Raw genomic sequence first — 14,238 nt, 5'->3', positions numbered from 1 at the left:
AGGATTAATCTTTGTTAATTTGATCCATTCGGGACACATTTGTGTGTGGTGTGAAGTGGAGATTCTAAGGCTCTGCTTTTCCTGTGAAGTTGTTTCAGTACCATTCACAGAACAGTAATTCTTTCTTCATTGATTTGCAATCCTAGTCCTATCATGAATCAGGTTTCCATATGTTTGGGTATGATATTGGGATCTCCATTTTGTTGATTTATCTATTTGTCTATATCAACACTAACTTCACAATTCTTTCAATTAGAGTAGCTTTATAATTAAGTCTTGATATCATTTAATTTAGGTTTTCTTACATTATTTTTCTTCTTCAGAAGAATCTTTGCTCTTTTTGGCCCATTACTGTTCTATATATATTTTAGTCATCCTTTCAAGATTCATAATATAAAACAAAAAAAACAACAAAAAAAAAAGTCAAAATTTTGACTGAAAGAGCATTGACTCTACAGAATATTTTGAATAGACTTGACTTTTTAATTAAAAAAAATTAAGTATATTCAGAAAATATGATATTTGTATTAAAAACTCAAAAGAACATATGGCTAAATTATTATGAATTATAAGCAATTTAAACAAATTGATTAATAAAAAGTCAGTTATTAACATTATGTTTGTGAAATTGTTTGCTGGATGTTGATATTATTTGGGCTTGTATTTTTTTTGTTGTTGTTTGTTTGTTTGTTTTTTAAATAAAAGTTTTATTGGAGAAAAATAGAACCACCACGTACACAGGGAAAAGAGCACAAAAATTCAACTGATACAGAACTGAAAGTCACAATTATCCAATGTTGTTTGTGATTACTTTTCAATTTCTTAAACAGCTCCCCTCAATTTGTTTAATAGTCTCACCAATTTTTTCAGCTGAAATAGCATCAAGTTTTCAAAAACTTAAGAGCCTCAGGGAAGGGACCAGCTTTCAAGATAACAAAGGTGACACCAAGAGTCTCCTAATAGTACCAGTTCTACCTAAAAATTCCTTAAGAGTAATTATCGAGTCTGGTGGAACAGTCTACGTATCTCACAGACCATCAGGGATGAGTTAGAATATTGACTTAGATGGTCCAGTATGGAGAGAGGGCAAACAAAATGGCTGCATTTCCTTGTCAGATAAGTTCATGTAAGGAAACCAGGGAGGCGCTAAGAAAAAACAGGCAATGGCTGCTCAAAAATAGTTAGGAAGGCATTCTAAATACCACATATTGTTGGACAATAGTGTGTAAGTTGATGCAATTATAAAGAAAACAGGCAACTTCTTAAAAAAATAGCTGGTTACAGTTCTTTGATAACTCAAGAAAACAGTCAATAGCAAACACAAGAGCCAAAAGTCTCAGTTGAGGGTTAGGACCGAGGTATTCTTCCTAATGGTTCCAAATAGTCAAGGAATTACACTGTTGCAAAAAGCATTAAAGTAGTTCTGAATTTTTAAAAAATTAAAACAGGGCTTCCCTGGTGGCGCAGTGGTTGGGAGTCCACCTGCCGATGCAGGGGATACGGGTTCGTGCCCCGATCCGTGCATGCGCAGAGCGGCTGGGCCCGTGAGCCATGGCCGTTGGGCCTGCGTGTCCGGAGCCTGTGCTCCGCAACGGGAGAGGCCACAGCAGTGAGAGGCCCGCGTACCGCAAAAAATAAAAAATTAAAACAAAATTTCTGCTTCTCCTCCAAGATCAATTCCCTTCAAAGCTTCATGGAAAAACAAACAAGGAAGCAAAACAAAACCCAAAACCCAAAAACAAAAGACCACTGATGGTAAAAGAGAAGACTTCTACTCACATTATCAATTTGAAAAACAGTACTTTTGCTATTTTCTATGTATGAACAATCCCAGGACATTCCCCTGAAAAGTAGGTGTCCAGTGGCTATGAGAACTCTTTATCTTCAAGCAAGTTTGAAAGGAATAATATCAGCATAATACAGAATTTGAAATTCCGAACTAGAGGGTGTGTGGGGGAAATGAGGAAGGATCTAGTTCTATCTAGGGCTTTAGGAAGTTAAAATAAGGATGACAGGAAATGCTTATATGCCAACAAAAAGGAGAGTTGAGGTGCTTCCAAAAAAAAACTTTGGTAGGGAAAATAGGAATGCTAAATCCCAGGAAGCCTGTAAGAATCTACAATTGGTCCAAGTTAAAGACAAAACTGTCCAAACAACATTAACGTCTAAAGGAAGTTGAAAACTAGTTTATGAATTTTTGCTCTTGTAAAAAGTTACAAAACACGTGGGTTTTGTTCTCTTTTGTGATGTTCATATTATATTCATTTTTAATATGAAGAAAGAGTTGGATTTTTCTCTCCTACCATGTTCTTCTAGTACAACTGACCAGCAATTTTCTATTTCAGCTATTTTTATAAGTACCTGTTAATCAGCACAGTAAACTCAGGGCTGAATCATATACATACATCCCATGGGAACATTTTAGGTTGTGTGTATACAAGACCACGTAAGCAACTGTCCCTCTGCTTGAAAACTTGTTTCCAAATAAAGTTTTTAAAAACATCCCTTTCAGTGTAACAGAACATTACTTAGTAAAATATCAATAGCTATGACAACTTATTTTTCTCTTCAAGGGAAATCACAAAACAGGTGAACAACCAAGTCCAGGGTGGTTTTTCTATTTATAAATACATCCAGTACTCTGTACAGTAAATAAAGTTTGCATGCAGTTTAAGTATCTTTAAATGACATTTTAAGCAAATAAACCTTTTGCTTCATAATTAATGGTACATAAGAACATCCCTCCTCTTTTTTAAATAGCCATAGGGACCTCTTCCCCAGTTCCAAATAGTAATCATGAAGAACAGGTACTTTCTTAAGAGTTTTCTGCACATCATACTAAATAACATGCAAAGAGTTCAACAACATTCTTCTTAAAGGTAAGTATTACTCTTTAAATGGGCATGTTAACCACTGAAAAGTCACTCAACTATTTCCATTACACTGCTTCATTTGGTCATTGGTAGTATAAAAGAAGTCAAATAATAACAGGTTACTTTATCCACTGGCTACTGCTTATGACACCAAATGCTCCAAGGCCAACATTTTATGCAACATAATTGTACTGGTTTGGATTTTCTTTATCTCTTTCCATGTAGTCCCGGTCAATTAAGGATTCTATTCTCTTCTTAAGATCAGCAGGTTTTACTGGAAATTTCAACTGGTTGTACACTTCTGAAACAAGAAGATTGTGGCTGTCTTTCTTATCTTCATAATTTGAACAATTGCAGCGTCAATTTGATACTGTCTGTCTTGAAATACTCTTTCTGTAGTGCTTGCTTGTTCCTCAACCGTTTCTTTCACCTGAATTTGATTGATCTTTATCCTGAAATGTTTGTGCTTGCAATCATCATTACAAATGAACTTGTCACCATCTCCTATAGCTTTACCCTTTGGATTTTTCATCAGAACTCTAGGTTTGCCACAGGCCAATGACTGCAGTGTTCTCCTTAACTCTCCAGCCTCTATTCCCGTAGCCTGCTTGATCTCTTCTAAAGTTAACTCCTCTCCCTCATTAAACATTAGCAGCACCAGTGTTTGAAAAAGAGAGAACTGGAGTTCCTTTTTACCCTCTTTAAATTCTGCCTTTAGCACACAGTGTCCTAGGGTTGCCTGCCACTGAAGTTTCCCGCCACTATGTTTGCCTAGGTAAAAGGTCTTGAAAATCTCCTGAAATTTTACCATCTGTGGTGGTAAATGAACTTCCACAGGCACATACGTTGGCCAATAACGCACCGTCAGGATGTTCACAGTTAATTCAATATTCCCAGGTACATTCTGGTTCTGCATATACTGTTTGAATTGAATCAGGATGTCTTTAGAAAGTTCCATGTCTTTAAACGTTCCTTCAAGTTTGCTGGTGAAAGAAGCTCCACATTCATGTTTGCGTTTGGACAGCATTGATTTTTCAGCATCCACAGATGCACTCTTCCCAGCAGGCGCTTGGCTAAACCTTTCTTATAGAAGGGCCTCAAAAACATGCTTGCCATAGATGAATCTAAATATAATCGTAGGGGCTGCCCTGGTGGCGCAGTGGTTGAGAGTCCGCCTGCCGATGCAGGGGACACGGGTTCGTGCCCCAATCCGGGAAGATCTCACATGCCGCGGAGTGGCTGGGCCCGTGAGCCATGGCCGCTGAGCCTGCGCATCCGGAGCCTGTGCTCCGCAACGGGAGAGGCCACAACAGTGAGAGGCCCGCGTACCGCAAAATAAATAAATAAATAAATATAATCATAATCTTATCCAAATTTTCTCAAGTTCTTCATCTGTAGCTTCTTTGTTGCCTGCGAGAAGCTTTGAATCTGCATACTTAGATATAAGTTCAGCAGGTTTGTTTGGTCTTTTGTTAATGAATGTTTCAAATGCTTCTTTCATGGCATTGAAACGTTTTTCATTCTTCAGGAAACAGGTATCAATTATATGGTCAACCTTATCCTTAAAAGCCAGCAATTCTTGAACCATGGTTTTATCCTTTTCAGGATTAATTACAACAGTGCTACCAAATGCCTTAATGTATTCAATCCTTTGCTGCAAGAGAATCTGAATGCCACCTCGAACTTTACTGAAGAGCTGATACAGGTGAGATAAATCTTGAATTCGGTTTTCATCAAGGAGTTTATTTAAATCTTTCTGAAGAATCGCTGTTAAGTGTTCACCTAGAAGTTGTTTTTCCACAGTAGCAATTAATGACTTTTGGGTGGTCTGATCTAAGTAAGTAATAAGTCTGTCTGCTTCTTTTTCTAGACGTTTGTTAACATGATGAAGATATTCAGGAACCTCTCTTTCCTGCATTAATTTTTGGCCTTCAGCTGCGTAGAGTCGGTTAGTTTCTTCCAAAAATCGTTGTTCAAAAGAATCCTGATAAATTTGCAAATCAGAGAGCATGCTTAAAAGGCTTTGGAGTAAACTTCTATCAATTGCTTCACTATTCCTTTCCCAAATGGAGGGTCATTGAATTTTTTTTTTTTTTTTTTTTTTGCGGTACATGGGCCTCCCACTGCTGTGGCCTCTCCCGTTGCGGAGCACAGGCTCCGGACGCGCAGGCTCAGCGGCCATGGCTCACGGGCCCAGCCGCTCCGTGCATGCACGGATCGGGGCACGAACCCGTATCTCCTGCATCGGCAGGCGGACCCCCAACCACTGCGCCACCAGGGAAGCCCGGTAGCATTGAATTTTGAAGAACGTAAGTCCTATCCAGAAACAAAAAAACTGCTACTGATCATGATCATTTGTCTGCAATGGTTTTGCCAACATCTATCGATCTTCTTTAGAAAAAGAACTCTATCCAGTGAATCCTCTCTGAACTGATGAATTTGTGCTTTCATGTGATCTTCACAAATCTGTCTCAGCTGTTTGCACAAGTTTGCAGAAATCTTGTAAGAACAGAGAGTTCTTCTAAATTGTTCTTAATCGAAGTACTATCCTGGGTTAGCTTCCACTGCTTTCTTCAGTTTCTGCCATGTTTCATCTGTGTCGCTTTCTGGTAATGTAGGCTTATCTTTAAAGTTCTTGACCACTGACTTCTTAGCAGAGCCAGGCTTGCTGTTAGCAAAGCTAGAGACAGTGGTAGAAGATTGGGCTAGGCCGTTTGAGTGATGCACTGAAGCCACAGAAGAGATTAATATACCTTATTTTTAAGCTGCTGCTGCTGAGATGTTGCAGCAGTTGGTGAAGGTGAAGAGGAGGAGGAGGATTCCTCAGCCATCTTCGCATCAAACCCTACACACCCCAGTGTGTCTTCAAAACGCAGCTTCTTCTGTATCCGTACGTGGCTGGGAGCGGCCACTGAAACCCCCAGGCAGGAGAAGGACGGGGTTAAAGGGGATGCCAAATCCCTGGGTTGTAAAGGAGTGGAAGAGAAGGGAGAGGTGGAATCAAAGTCTTCTCTGTCGTTACTACTGTTACTGCCGCTACTGCTGCTCTTTAACTTTCTCTTCTTGGCAGAGGTGGGCGGGGTGGTGCTGGTATTACCATCAGTGGCAGATCTGACCTCCTGAGCCGCAGCGGCAGCAGCTGAGGGACCGGGGGAAGAAAAACCTGTTGGAAACATGAAAATAGCGGGGTCAACAGGCAGACAGCATCCAAAACCTACGTTTATATGCCTGCGTGTGTGTAGGAGAGAAGGTGGCAATACTAGAGGGGGAAGGGAAGAAAGAGAGGAGAAACACAGAGGACGAGAAGGAAAGTGAAGGGGGCGCTCCACCAGGGGAATGGGAGGGTTTGGGAAGGAGGATAGGCTGACACCAGGAGTGAGCAGAACAAGGGGGAGAGTGGATGAGGAGACAGACAGATAAACGGCCGTGCCATCCCCCTCCCCTGCTTTTCGCTCTCTCTCCCCACTTTCTGCAGGAGTAACTCAGTAAGTCTGTGAGGCTGCAGCTCCTCCTCCTTTTCTCCCTCTTGGCTTGTATGTTTAGGCTTATTGTATTGTTCCAGTTTAGTTATTACCAATAATGTTATCTGGAAATTTATTCTATATGTCTTTTGTGTGTTTGTGCATACATTTCTATTGATTATGTTCCTAAAGTAGAATTGCTGGATCATAGGCTGTGTTTATTTTCAACTCTAGTAGAAGATGCTAAAGTGCCTTCAAATATCATCCCACCACTGTACTCTCACCAGCCATGAACATGAGAAATGCCCTGTACACTGCATTACACCACATTACACCACAGCCTCATCGAAACTTGGTATTGTCAGCCTTTTTTATGGTACCCATTCTAGTGAGTGTGATATTGCATTGTGGTTTTAACATGCATTTTCCTGATTCTTAACGAGGGTCTCTACCTTTTCTTATCTTTACTGCTATTTGGGTATTTTCTATGCTGAGATTGTTCAGGTCCTTTAACTATTTTTCTTTCAGCATATCTACCTTAAAAATAATTTTTATAATTAAAATTTTGATATGAGCCCTTAATCAGTTGATGTTTTGCAGATATCTACCCCTACTCTTTGACACTGCTTTCATCTATCACACTCTTTCCAATTCCACTTATTTTTTAAATGGATATATTAAATCACTGCAAGAGACACCTTACCTGTAACTTTTCTCTCCTTTAATACATTATTTTATATTCTTGTATTGTAAAACACGCATCTCAAAACAGATTTACACAGCTTGTATTTTGCATTTATGCACTCCGTTTTCCAGCAGGTAAAATCTAGCATTTTATTTATTGACATATTTGGGATTCTTCATGAACCAGATGTTGCTTAACTGTTGAGTATATGAAACCAAATACATGTTCCTAATTCCAGCATGCTAATATGTAACTCCATACTTAAGCAGGGTTTTTTTGTTTGTTTGTTTGTTTTGTTTTCTCTCTTTAGGATCCCTAGAAAAAAGAGCCCATGTCCAAATTATTACTAAATGTTTATTGGAGTAGGGTGGCAATTTAGACAGCAAGAGTGAGGGGGGAAATTAGGAAATAAAGCAAGAAAGGACAGGCATTTATCTTCTTACTTGTTCTAATTTCTTGTATCTGACTGATCCAAGTTTATCTGGCAGGCAGTTAACACACCATTCTGTCTGATACTTTTTTTTTTTTTTTTTTTTTGTGGTACGCGGGCCTCTCACTGTTGTGGCCTCTCCTGTTGTGGAGCACAGGCTCCGGACGCGCAGGCTCAGCGGCCATGGCTCACGGGCCCAGCCGCTCCGCGGCATGGGGGATCTTCCTGGACCGGGGCACGGACCCATGTCCCCTGCATCGGCAGGCGGACTCTCAACCACTGCGCCACCAGGGAAGCCCTGTCTGATACTTTTTACACACCGTTCTACCTGATTTTTTTTACACAGGCCCTCCGGGCGGCTGCTGGGGAATCTAGATCCCACCTCCCTCATGTGGCATTTCCTTTGAATGTAGAAGTAGTGGGTGGAGCCAGAAGGTCCATGGATCCAGGCAGGTCAGACCCTGCCAATAACAGTGGGATTATGAATGTTTTGCTAGAGCTGGCTTGTCGCCCAGAGGAGAGGGCACACAAGTGTTCCCATTAAGAAATGAGGTCACCTCAGAGGCAGTAGCCAGGTCTCTGAACTGAGCAAGAGGCTTAAGCCAGGATGCAGATGAGGCCAAGTGCGTGTGGCATATGCATACCTGGGTTCTGTACACCTCTGATGCTCTCGTCTACCACAGATGCCCTTCACAATAGTAATCTAACGAAGACAATGAGCCGCAGTAAAGGCACAGGAAGGAAAGAGGAAAAGACGTAATATCAGTGTGTCCGACACCTGTGGTTTGACTAAATCATTTAGTTGCACATCAAAGGGAATTCTCTCAAAAGACAGGATTTCAAAATTCTCTGTTTTTTTTCCTGAGTTACCATGATTCTTGCTGCCTGATCCCAAAATTGCTATTTCATTTTCCAGGTGTGATGGAGCCGGCATTTTCTTACGTATCTGGATACTCAGTGGACGTTCTCCTCTTACAGATGATAGTAATCACCTCAGGTAGGGATATCTACTTCTTTTTCATAGTGTGTCACATCTATAAAGAAAAATAGTGAAGGTAAATGACAGTGAAGAAAATGAGGAGGCTTTTTCACTGCTGTTCCTCAGAGTCTACCCTTTCTGTTCTAGTTCTGAGGATAGAAATTAGTGTTAAAACCACCTATGATTATAAAATGTTATTTCAGTTTCTGTGTCTTTCTGAGCCCCAGCTCCGTGCTGCAACGCTGTGCCAAGGAGCAGAGACAGGTACCTGGCTAACATCTACTCTCGGGAGACTCAAGTTCTCACTGACAAGTCATAACGAATAGATCCCTTATATTTAAGAACAAACCACGATCATTTATGTGATGATATGAATTATGAGTTTAGTAGGACCTCAGATAAAGGAGACGTTGGCGTGAGCTGGAGCTGTCCACAAATTTCTCTTAGAGCAATAGGCCTTAAGTCTAATAATTTGGATACCTTACAGTGAAAAGGATAAACACTCTTGACAGAGACAAGAATGAATCTGGCATAATCAAAAAGAGGAAAAACTAAGATTATGGGAGGAGCTTGTTATAGTTACCTATAGCTTCACAGAAAATTATCCCCCAAATTAGTGATTTAAAGCAACCATTTTATTATATCTCACATCTTGTTGGGCAGGAATTCTGGCCAGTGCTCAGCTGCGTGACTCTTCTGTTCCACGTGACGTAGACTGAGGTCTCTTGGTATATTCAGCTAGTGGGTGGAGTGTTCCAAAGGGCTCAAGGTGGCTTCATTCACATGTCTAGCCCTTTGGTGGAGCAGGCTGGAAGGTTGGGATCCCCTGGGATTGTCAAGTGACATGTTAACCCATGGCCTTTCTGTCATGATGGTCTCAGGGTTGTGAGACTTTGTATATGGCTGCCGACAGCTTCCAGAAAGAATGGTACAAGAACAACAACAGCAACAAATGAGACCAGCTCATTTCTTAAGACAGACCCAGAAACTATTGCAGGTTGTCTTCTGCCATATTCTATTGAGCAAAGCAACATCAGAGCACAGTTTTAAGAGGAGGGGACATAGGCACTTTCTCTTCATGGATGGAGCATCAAAATATTTGTGGCCATTTTTAACTCGCCAGAAACTGATACTGAAAAAAGCAGCTGGTGTATCTGATAGGTAAAGGCTGTTGTTCAGCAATAGCGGTCCACCTCCCACCTCTCAATATTGGGGACTATCCACATTCCTTTGTTAAATATTTACAGAGTGCCTACCACGTTCAGGCAATGCTTTATGCACTGGGGATAATAAAGAGAATTTTAAAAAAAGATAGAGACTCTGTTGTTGTGTGGCTTACATATTAGCTGGTTATGAGAGAAAATAAAGACAGGAATTAAAAATATCAGGTAACGATATGTGCTACTGAAGATATGATTAGGGGAAATGGGAAGTGGATGGTGATAAAATTTTTCTCTAAGGAGTTGACATTTAAGCTGGGACCTGAGAGGTAAGAAGGAGGCAGTGATGGGAGGGTTTGAGAGAAAAGCACTGCTGTCAGAGTGAAGATATCTCTGAGAGCAAAGTTCTGAAGTCAGAAAGGACTTGGCATCAAGAATCAGGAAGAAGGCCAATGTGTCCAGGGCAGAGGGACCTAGGTGAAGCATTCTCCTGTGGCCTTCGGAATAAATCCGGTCTCGGGCTTCTTCCGCAGAGCACTTCACTGTGAGCAGCTCCAGGAGCCACCAGGTGGTCCTGGTGGGCGAAAGTGCTGAGCTCAGCTGCCAGCTGTCCCTGCCACAGTGTGGTTTCATGAGCACTCTTCCCATCTGGTTTACCTGTACAAGGATGGGGAAGAACTCTGGAAAAAGCACTACAGCTATATGAATCGCACAGTGCTTCTGAAGGACACCCTGGGAGAGGGCAAAGTGACCCTCAGGATCCACCATCAGTGTTCTTGATGGGGGGCAGTACCACTCTTTCTTTAAAGACGGTGACACCTATGAGGAGGCCATCATGGATCTGAGGGTAGCAGGTAAGGACAGAAAAGAGTCATCTCCACATTTCCTTGGCAATGCTACCCTGGACCACTTCCTGATATAGTTTGCATGTTTATATATGTGCATAATATACATAAACATACACATGTAGGGACCTCCCTTGTGGTCCAGTGGCTAAGACTCCATGCTCCCAATGCATGGGCCCCAAGTTCGATCCCTGGTCAGGCAACTAGCTCCCACACGCTGCAACTAAGAGTTCACATGCCGCAACTAAGAGAGCTCGCATGCCACAACTAAGACTTAGTGCAGCCAAATAAATAAATAAATATTTTAAAAGATACACATGTACATATATACAGATATAAAAGTATTATATACATCAATATATAAATATTTATATATCCATATCTTCTTTTTAAATGCTAATATGGTGTGTACTTTGCTTTGCAACTTACTTTTTTTTTTAACATAATTTTGTAAACAGGAAGAAACTTCATATCAGTGTATGAATTTTTCCTATTCCTTCTATGGTTGCAAAGTTTTCCATTGTTTGGATGATGCAGAATTATTTTACACATATCCTACTTTTTTTTTTTTTCAGGTCATCACCACTTTATTTTATTTATTTTTTAACATCTTTATTGGAGTATAATTGCTTTACAATGGTGTGTTAGTTTCTGCTTTATAACAAAGTGAATCAGCTATACATATACATATGTCCCCATAACTCTTCCCTCTTGCATCACACTCCCTCCCACCCTCCTTATCCCACCCCTCTAGGTGGTCACAAAGCACCGAGATGATCTCCCTTTGCTATGTGGCTGCTTCCCACTAGCTCTCGATTTTATATTTGGTAGTGTATATATGTCCATGCCACTCTCTCACTTTGTCCCAGCTTACCTTTCCCTGTCCCCGTGTCCTCAAGGCCATTCTCTAGTAGGTCTGTGTCTTTATTCCCGTCCTGCCTCTAGGTTCTTCAGAACCATGTCTTTTTTTTTTAGTTTCCATATATATGTGTTAGCATACAGTATTTATTTTTCTCTTTCTGACTTACTTCACTCTGTATGACAGACTCTAGGTCCATCCACCTCACTACAAATAACTCAATTTCGTTTCTTTTTATGGCTGAGTAATATTCCATTGTATGTATGTGCCACATCTTCTTTATCCATTCATCTGTCGAGGGACACTTAGGTTGCTTCCATGATCTGGCTATTGTAAATAGAGCTGCAATGAACTTTGTGGTACATGACTCTTTTTGAATTAGGATTTCTCAGGGTATATGCCCAGTAGTGGGATTGCTGGGTCGTATGGTAGTTCTATTCTTAGTTTTTTAAGGAAACTCCATACTGCTCTCCATAGTGCTGTATCAATTTACATTCCCAGCAACAGTGCAAGAGGGTTCCCTTTTCTCCACACCCTCTCCAGCATTTATTGTTTGTAGAATTTTTGATGATGGCCATTCTGACTGGTGTGAGATGATATCTCATTGTAGTTTTGATTTGCATTTCTCTAACGATGAGTGATGTTGAGCATTCTTTCATGTGTTTGTTGGCAATCTGTATATCTTCTTTGGAGAAATGTCGATTTTTTTTGGATTGTGTTTTTTGTTTTTTTGATATTGAGCTGCATGAGCTGCTTGTAAATTTTGGAAATTAATCCTTTGTCAGTTGCTTCATTTACAAATATTTTCTCCCCTTCTGAGGTTGTCTTTTCGTCTTGTTTATGGTTTCCTTTGCTATGCAAAAGCTTTTAAGTTTCATTAGGTCCCGTTTGTTTATTTTTGTTTTTATTTCCATTTCCATTCTAGGAGGTGGGTCAAAAGGGATCTTGGTGTGATTTATGTCATAGAGTGTTCTGCCTATGTTTTCCTCTAAGAGTTTGATAGTGTCTGGCCTTACATTTAGGTCTTTAATCCATTTTGAGTTTATTATTGTGTATGGTGTTAGGGAGTGTTCTAATTTCTTTCTTTTATACGTAGCTGTCCAGTTTTCCCAGCACCACTTATTGAAGAGGCTGTCTTCTTTTTTTTCTTTTGCTTGTGGTACGCGGGCCTCTCACTGTTGTGGCCTCTCCTGTTGTGGAGCACAGGCTCCTGATGCACAGGCTCAGCGGCCATGGCTCACAGGCCCAGGTGCTCTGTGGCATGTGGAATCTTCCTGGACCAGGGAACAAACCCATGTCCCATGCATCGGCAGGTAGACTCTCAACCACTGTGCCACCAGGGAAGCCCCCTGTCTTTTCTCCACTGTATATTCTTGCCTCCTGTATCAAAGATAAGGTGACCATATGTGCGTGGGTTTATCTCTGGGCTTTCTATCCTGTTCCATTGACGTACATTTCTGTTTTCGTGCCAGTATCATACTGTCTTGATTACTGTAGCTTTATAGTATAGTCTGAAGTCAGGGAGCCTGATTCCGCCATCTCCATTTTTCTGTCTGAAGATTGCTTTGGCTATTCGGGGACTTTTGTGTTTCCATACAAATTGTGAAATTTTTTGTTCTAGTTCTGTGAAAAATGGAATTGATAGTTGGATAGGGATAGCACCGAATCTGTAGATTGCTTTGGGAATTATAGTCACTTTCACAATGTTGATTCTTCCAATCCAAGAACATGGTATATCTCTCCATCTGTTTGTATCATCTTTAATTTCTTTCATCAGTGTCTTATAGTTTTCTGCATCAAGGCCTTTTGTCTCCATAGGTAGGTTTATTCCTAGGTATTTTATTCTTTTTGTTGTAATGGTAAACGGGAGTGTTTCCTTAATTTCTCTTTCAGATTTTTCATCATTAGTGTATAGGAATGCAAGAGATTTCTGTGCATTAATTTTGTATCCTGCAACTTTACCAAATTCATGGATTAGCTCTAGTAGTTTTCTGGTAGCATCTTTAGGATTCTCTATGTATAGTATCATGTCATCTGCAAACAGTGACAGCTTTACTTCTTCTTATCTGATTTGGATTAAAATTAACTTCTAGCTCATCCAAGTAGAGGATCAGAAGGATCTTTGCTATTAGGAAACTTATTAACATAAAATAATGCATCAATTATTCTGATGAGAAATATGATAATGTTAATACAGTTGATGTCATTAGAGTTATTACATTTCAAATGAGTTCCTAACTCAAGAATTAATCAAAAGTAAAATGTCTATTTAACATTACATGTATTAGCTTTCAAAAAGAGAGTATTGGAAATATCAAGTATTATTATTATTAAGTAGCTAGAGAGAATGTTCCTTATTCCTGGCATTAACTCATTTAAGAAGGTAGGTAGGTATGCCTGTAGGAGATGGGCTAAGATGGGATAAGAATTTTAAAATGAGCCCAAGATCAAAGAGTTAAAAGTCCCTGTATTTTTGAGATGTTGTTTATATTGGATACCATTGGTAAAAACTTTGGAAGAAGATCTGAGTATCCTGTGGCTTGACTGATACTACACTTCTAGGTGAAGATCTCTGACTCTATATACACCAGAAAGGGGTCATGTTTCATTTGGGAGTATACCCTTACCAAATCAAGAAGCTAGATACAAACCAAGAAACTAGAAAATGAATTTCAGAAAGTAAAATGTAGAATCAATTAATATAAAAACAGAAATCAAATAAAAAATGTTCAGATTCCCAACAAAAAGAACTGATTTTTCCCCTAGTAAAACAGACACACACCATTGTTAAGATTTGTTATGAAAAAAAGGGACAGGTCATATATAAAAATATAACAGGAAGGAGTAGATAGTTCTGCCTCAAGCCATGACAGAACAAGTGGTTCCTGAACTCTTCTTTGAGAACTACTGAAAAACATGAATAAAACACGTATTTGTAAAATGCTT

The 14,238-nt window shown here is 40.0% G+C and overlaps 1 protein-coding gene and 1 pseudogene across 1 annotated transcript in view; both read right to left on the bottom strand.

The window, feature by feature from the left end:
- Nucleotides 1-2,754: 2,754 nt before the first annotated feature.
- Nucleotides 2,755-6,049, bottom strand: LOC115860492 (cullin-4B-like; annotated as a pseudogene).
- A 3,969-nt stretch (nucleotides 6,050-10,018) lies between these two features.
- LOC115860493 (putative selection and upkeep of intraepithelial T-cells protein 1 homolog) overlaps nucleotides 10,019-14,238 on the bottom strand; it is a gene marked incomplete at its 5' end in the record, with an annotated part of 29,052 nt that continues 24,832 nt past the window's right edge. The window contains 1 exon segment of the mRNA XM_030870377.2: nucleotides 10,019-10,245. Coding sequence (XP_030726237.2) covers nucleotides 10,019-10,245 — 227 coding nt within the window.

Source organism: Globicephala melas, chromosome 1, assembly GCF_963455315.2.
Source record: "Globicephala melas chromosome 1, mGloMel1.2, whole genome shotgun sequence".
Classification (NCBI taxonomy): Eukaryota; Metazoa; Chordata; class Mammalia; order Artiodactyla; family Delphinidae; genus Globicephala; species Globicephala melas.
This window is presented reverse-complemented; position numbering and strand designations above follow the sequence as displayed.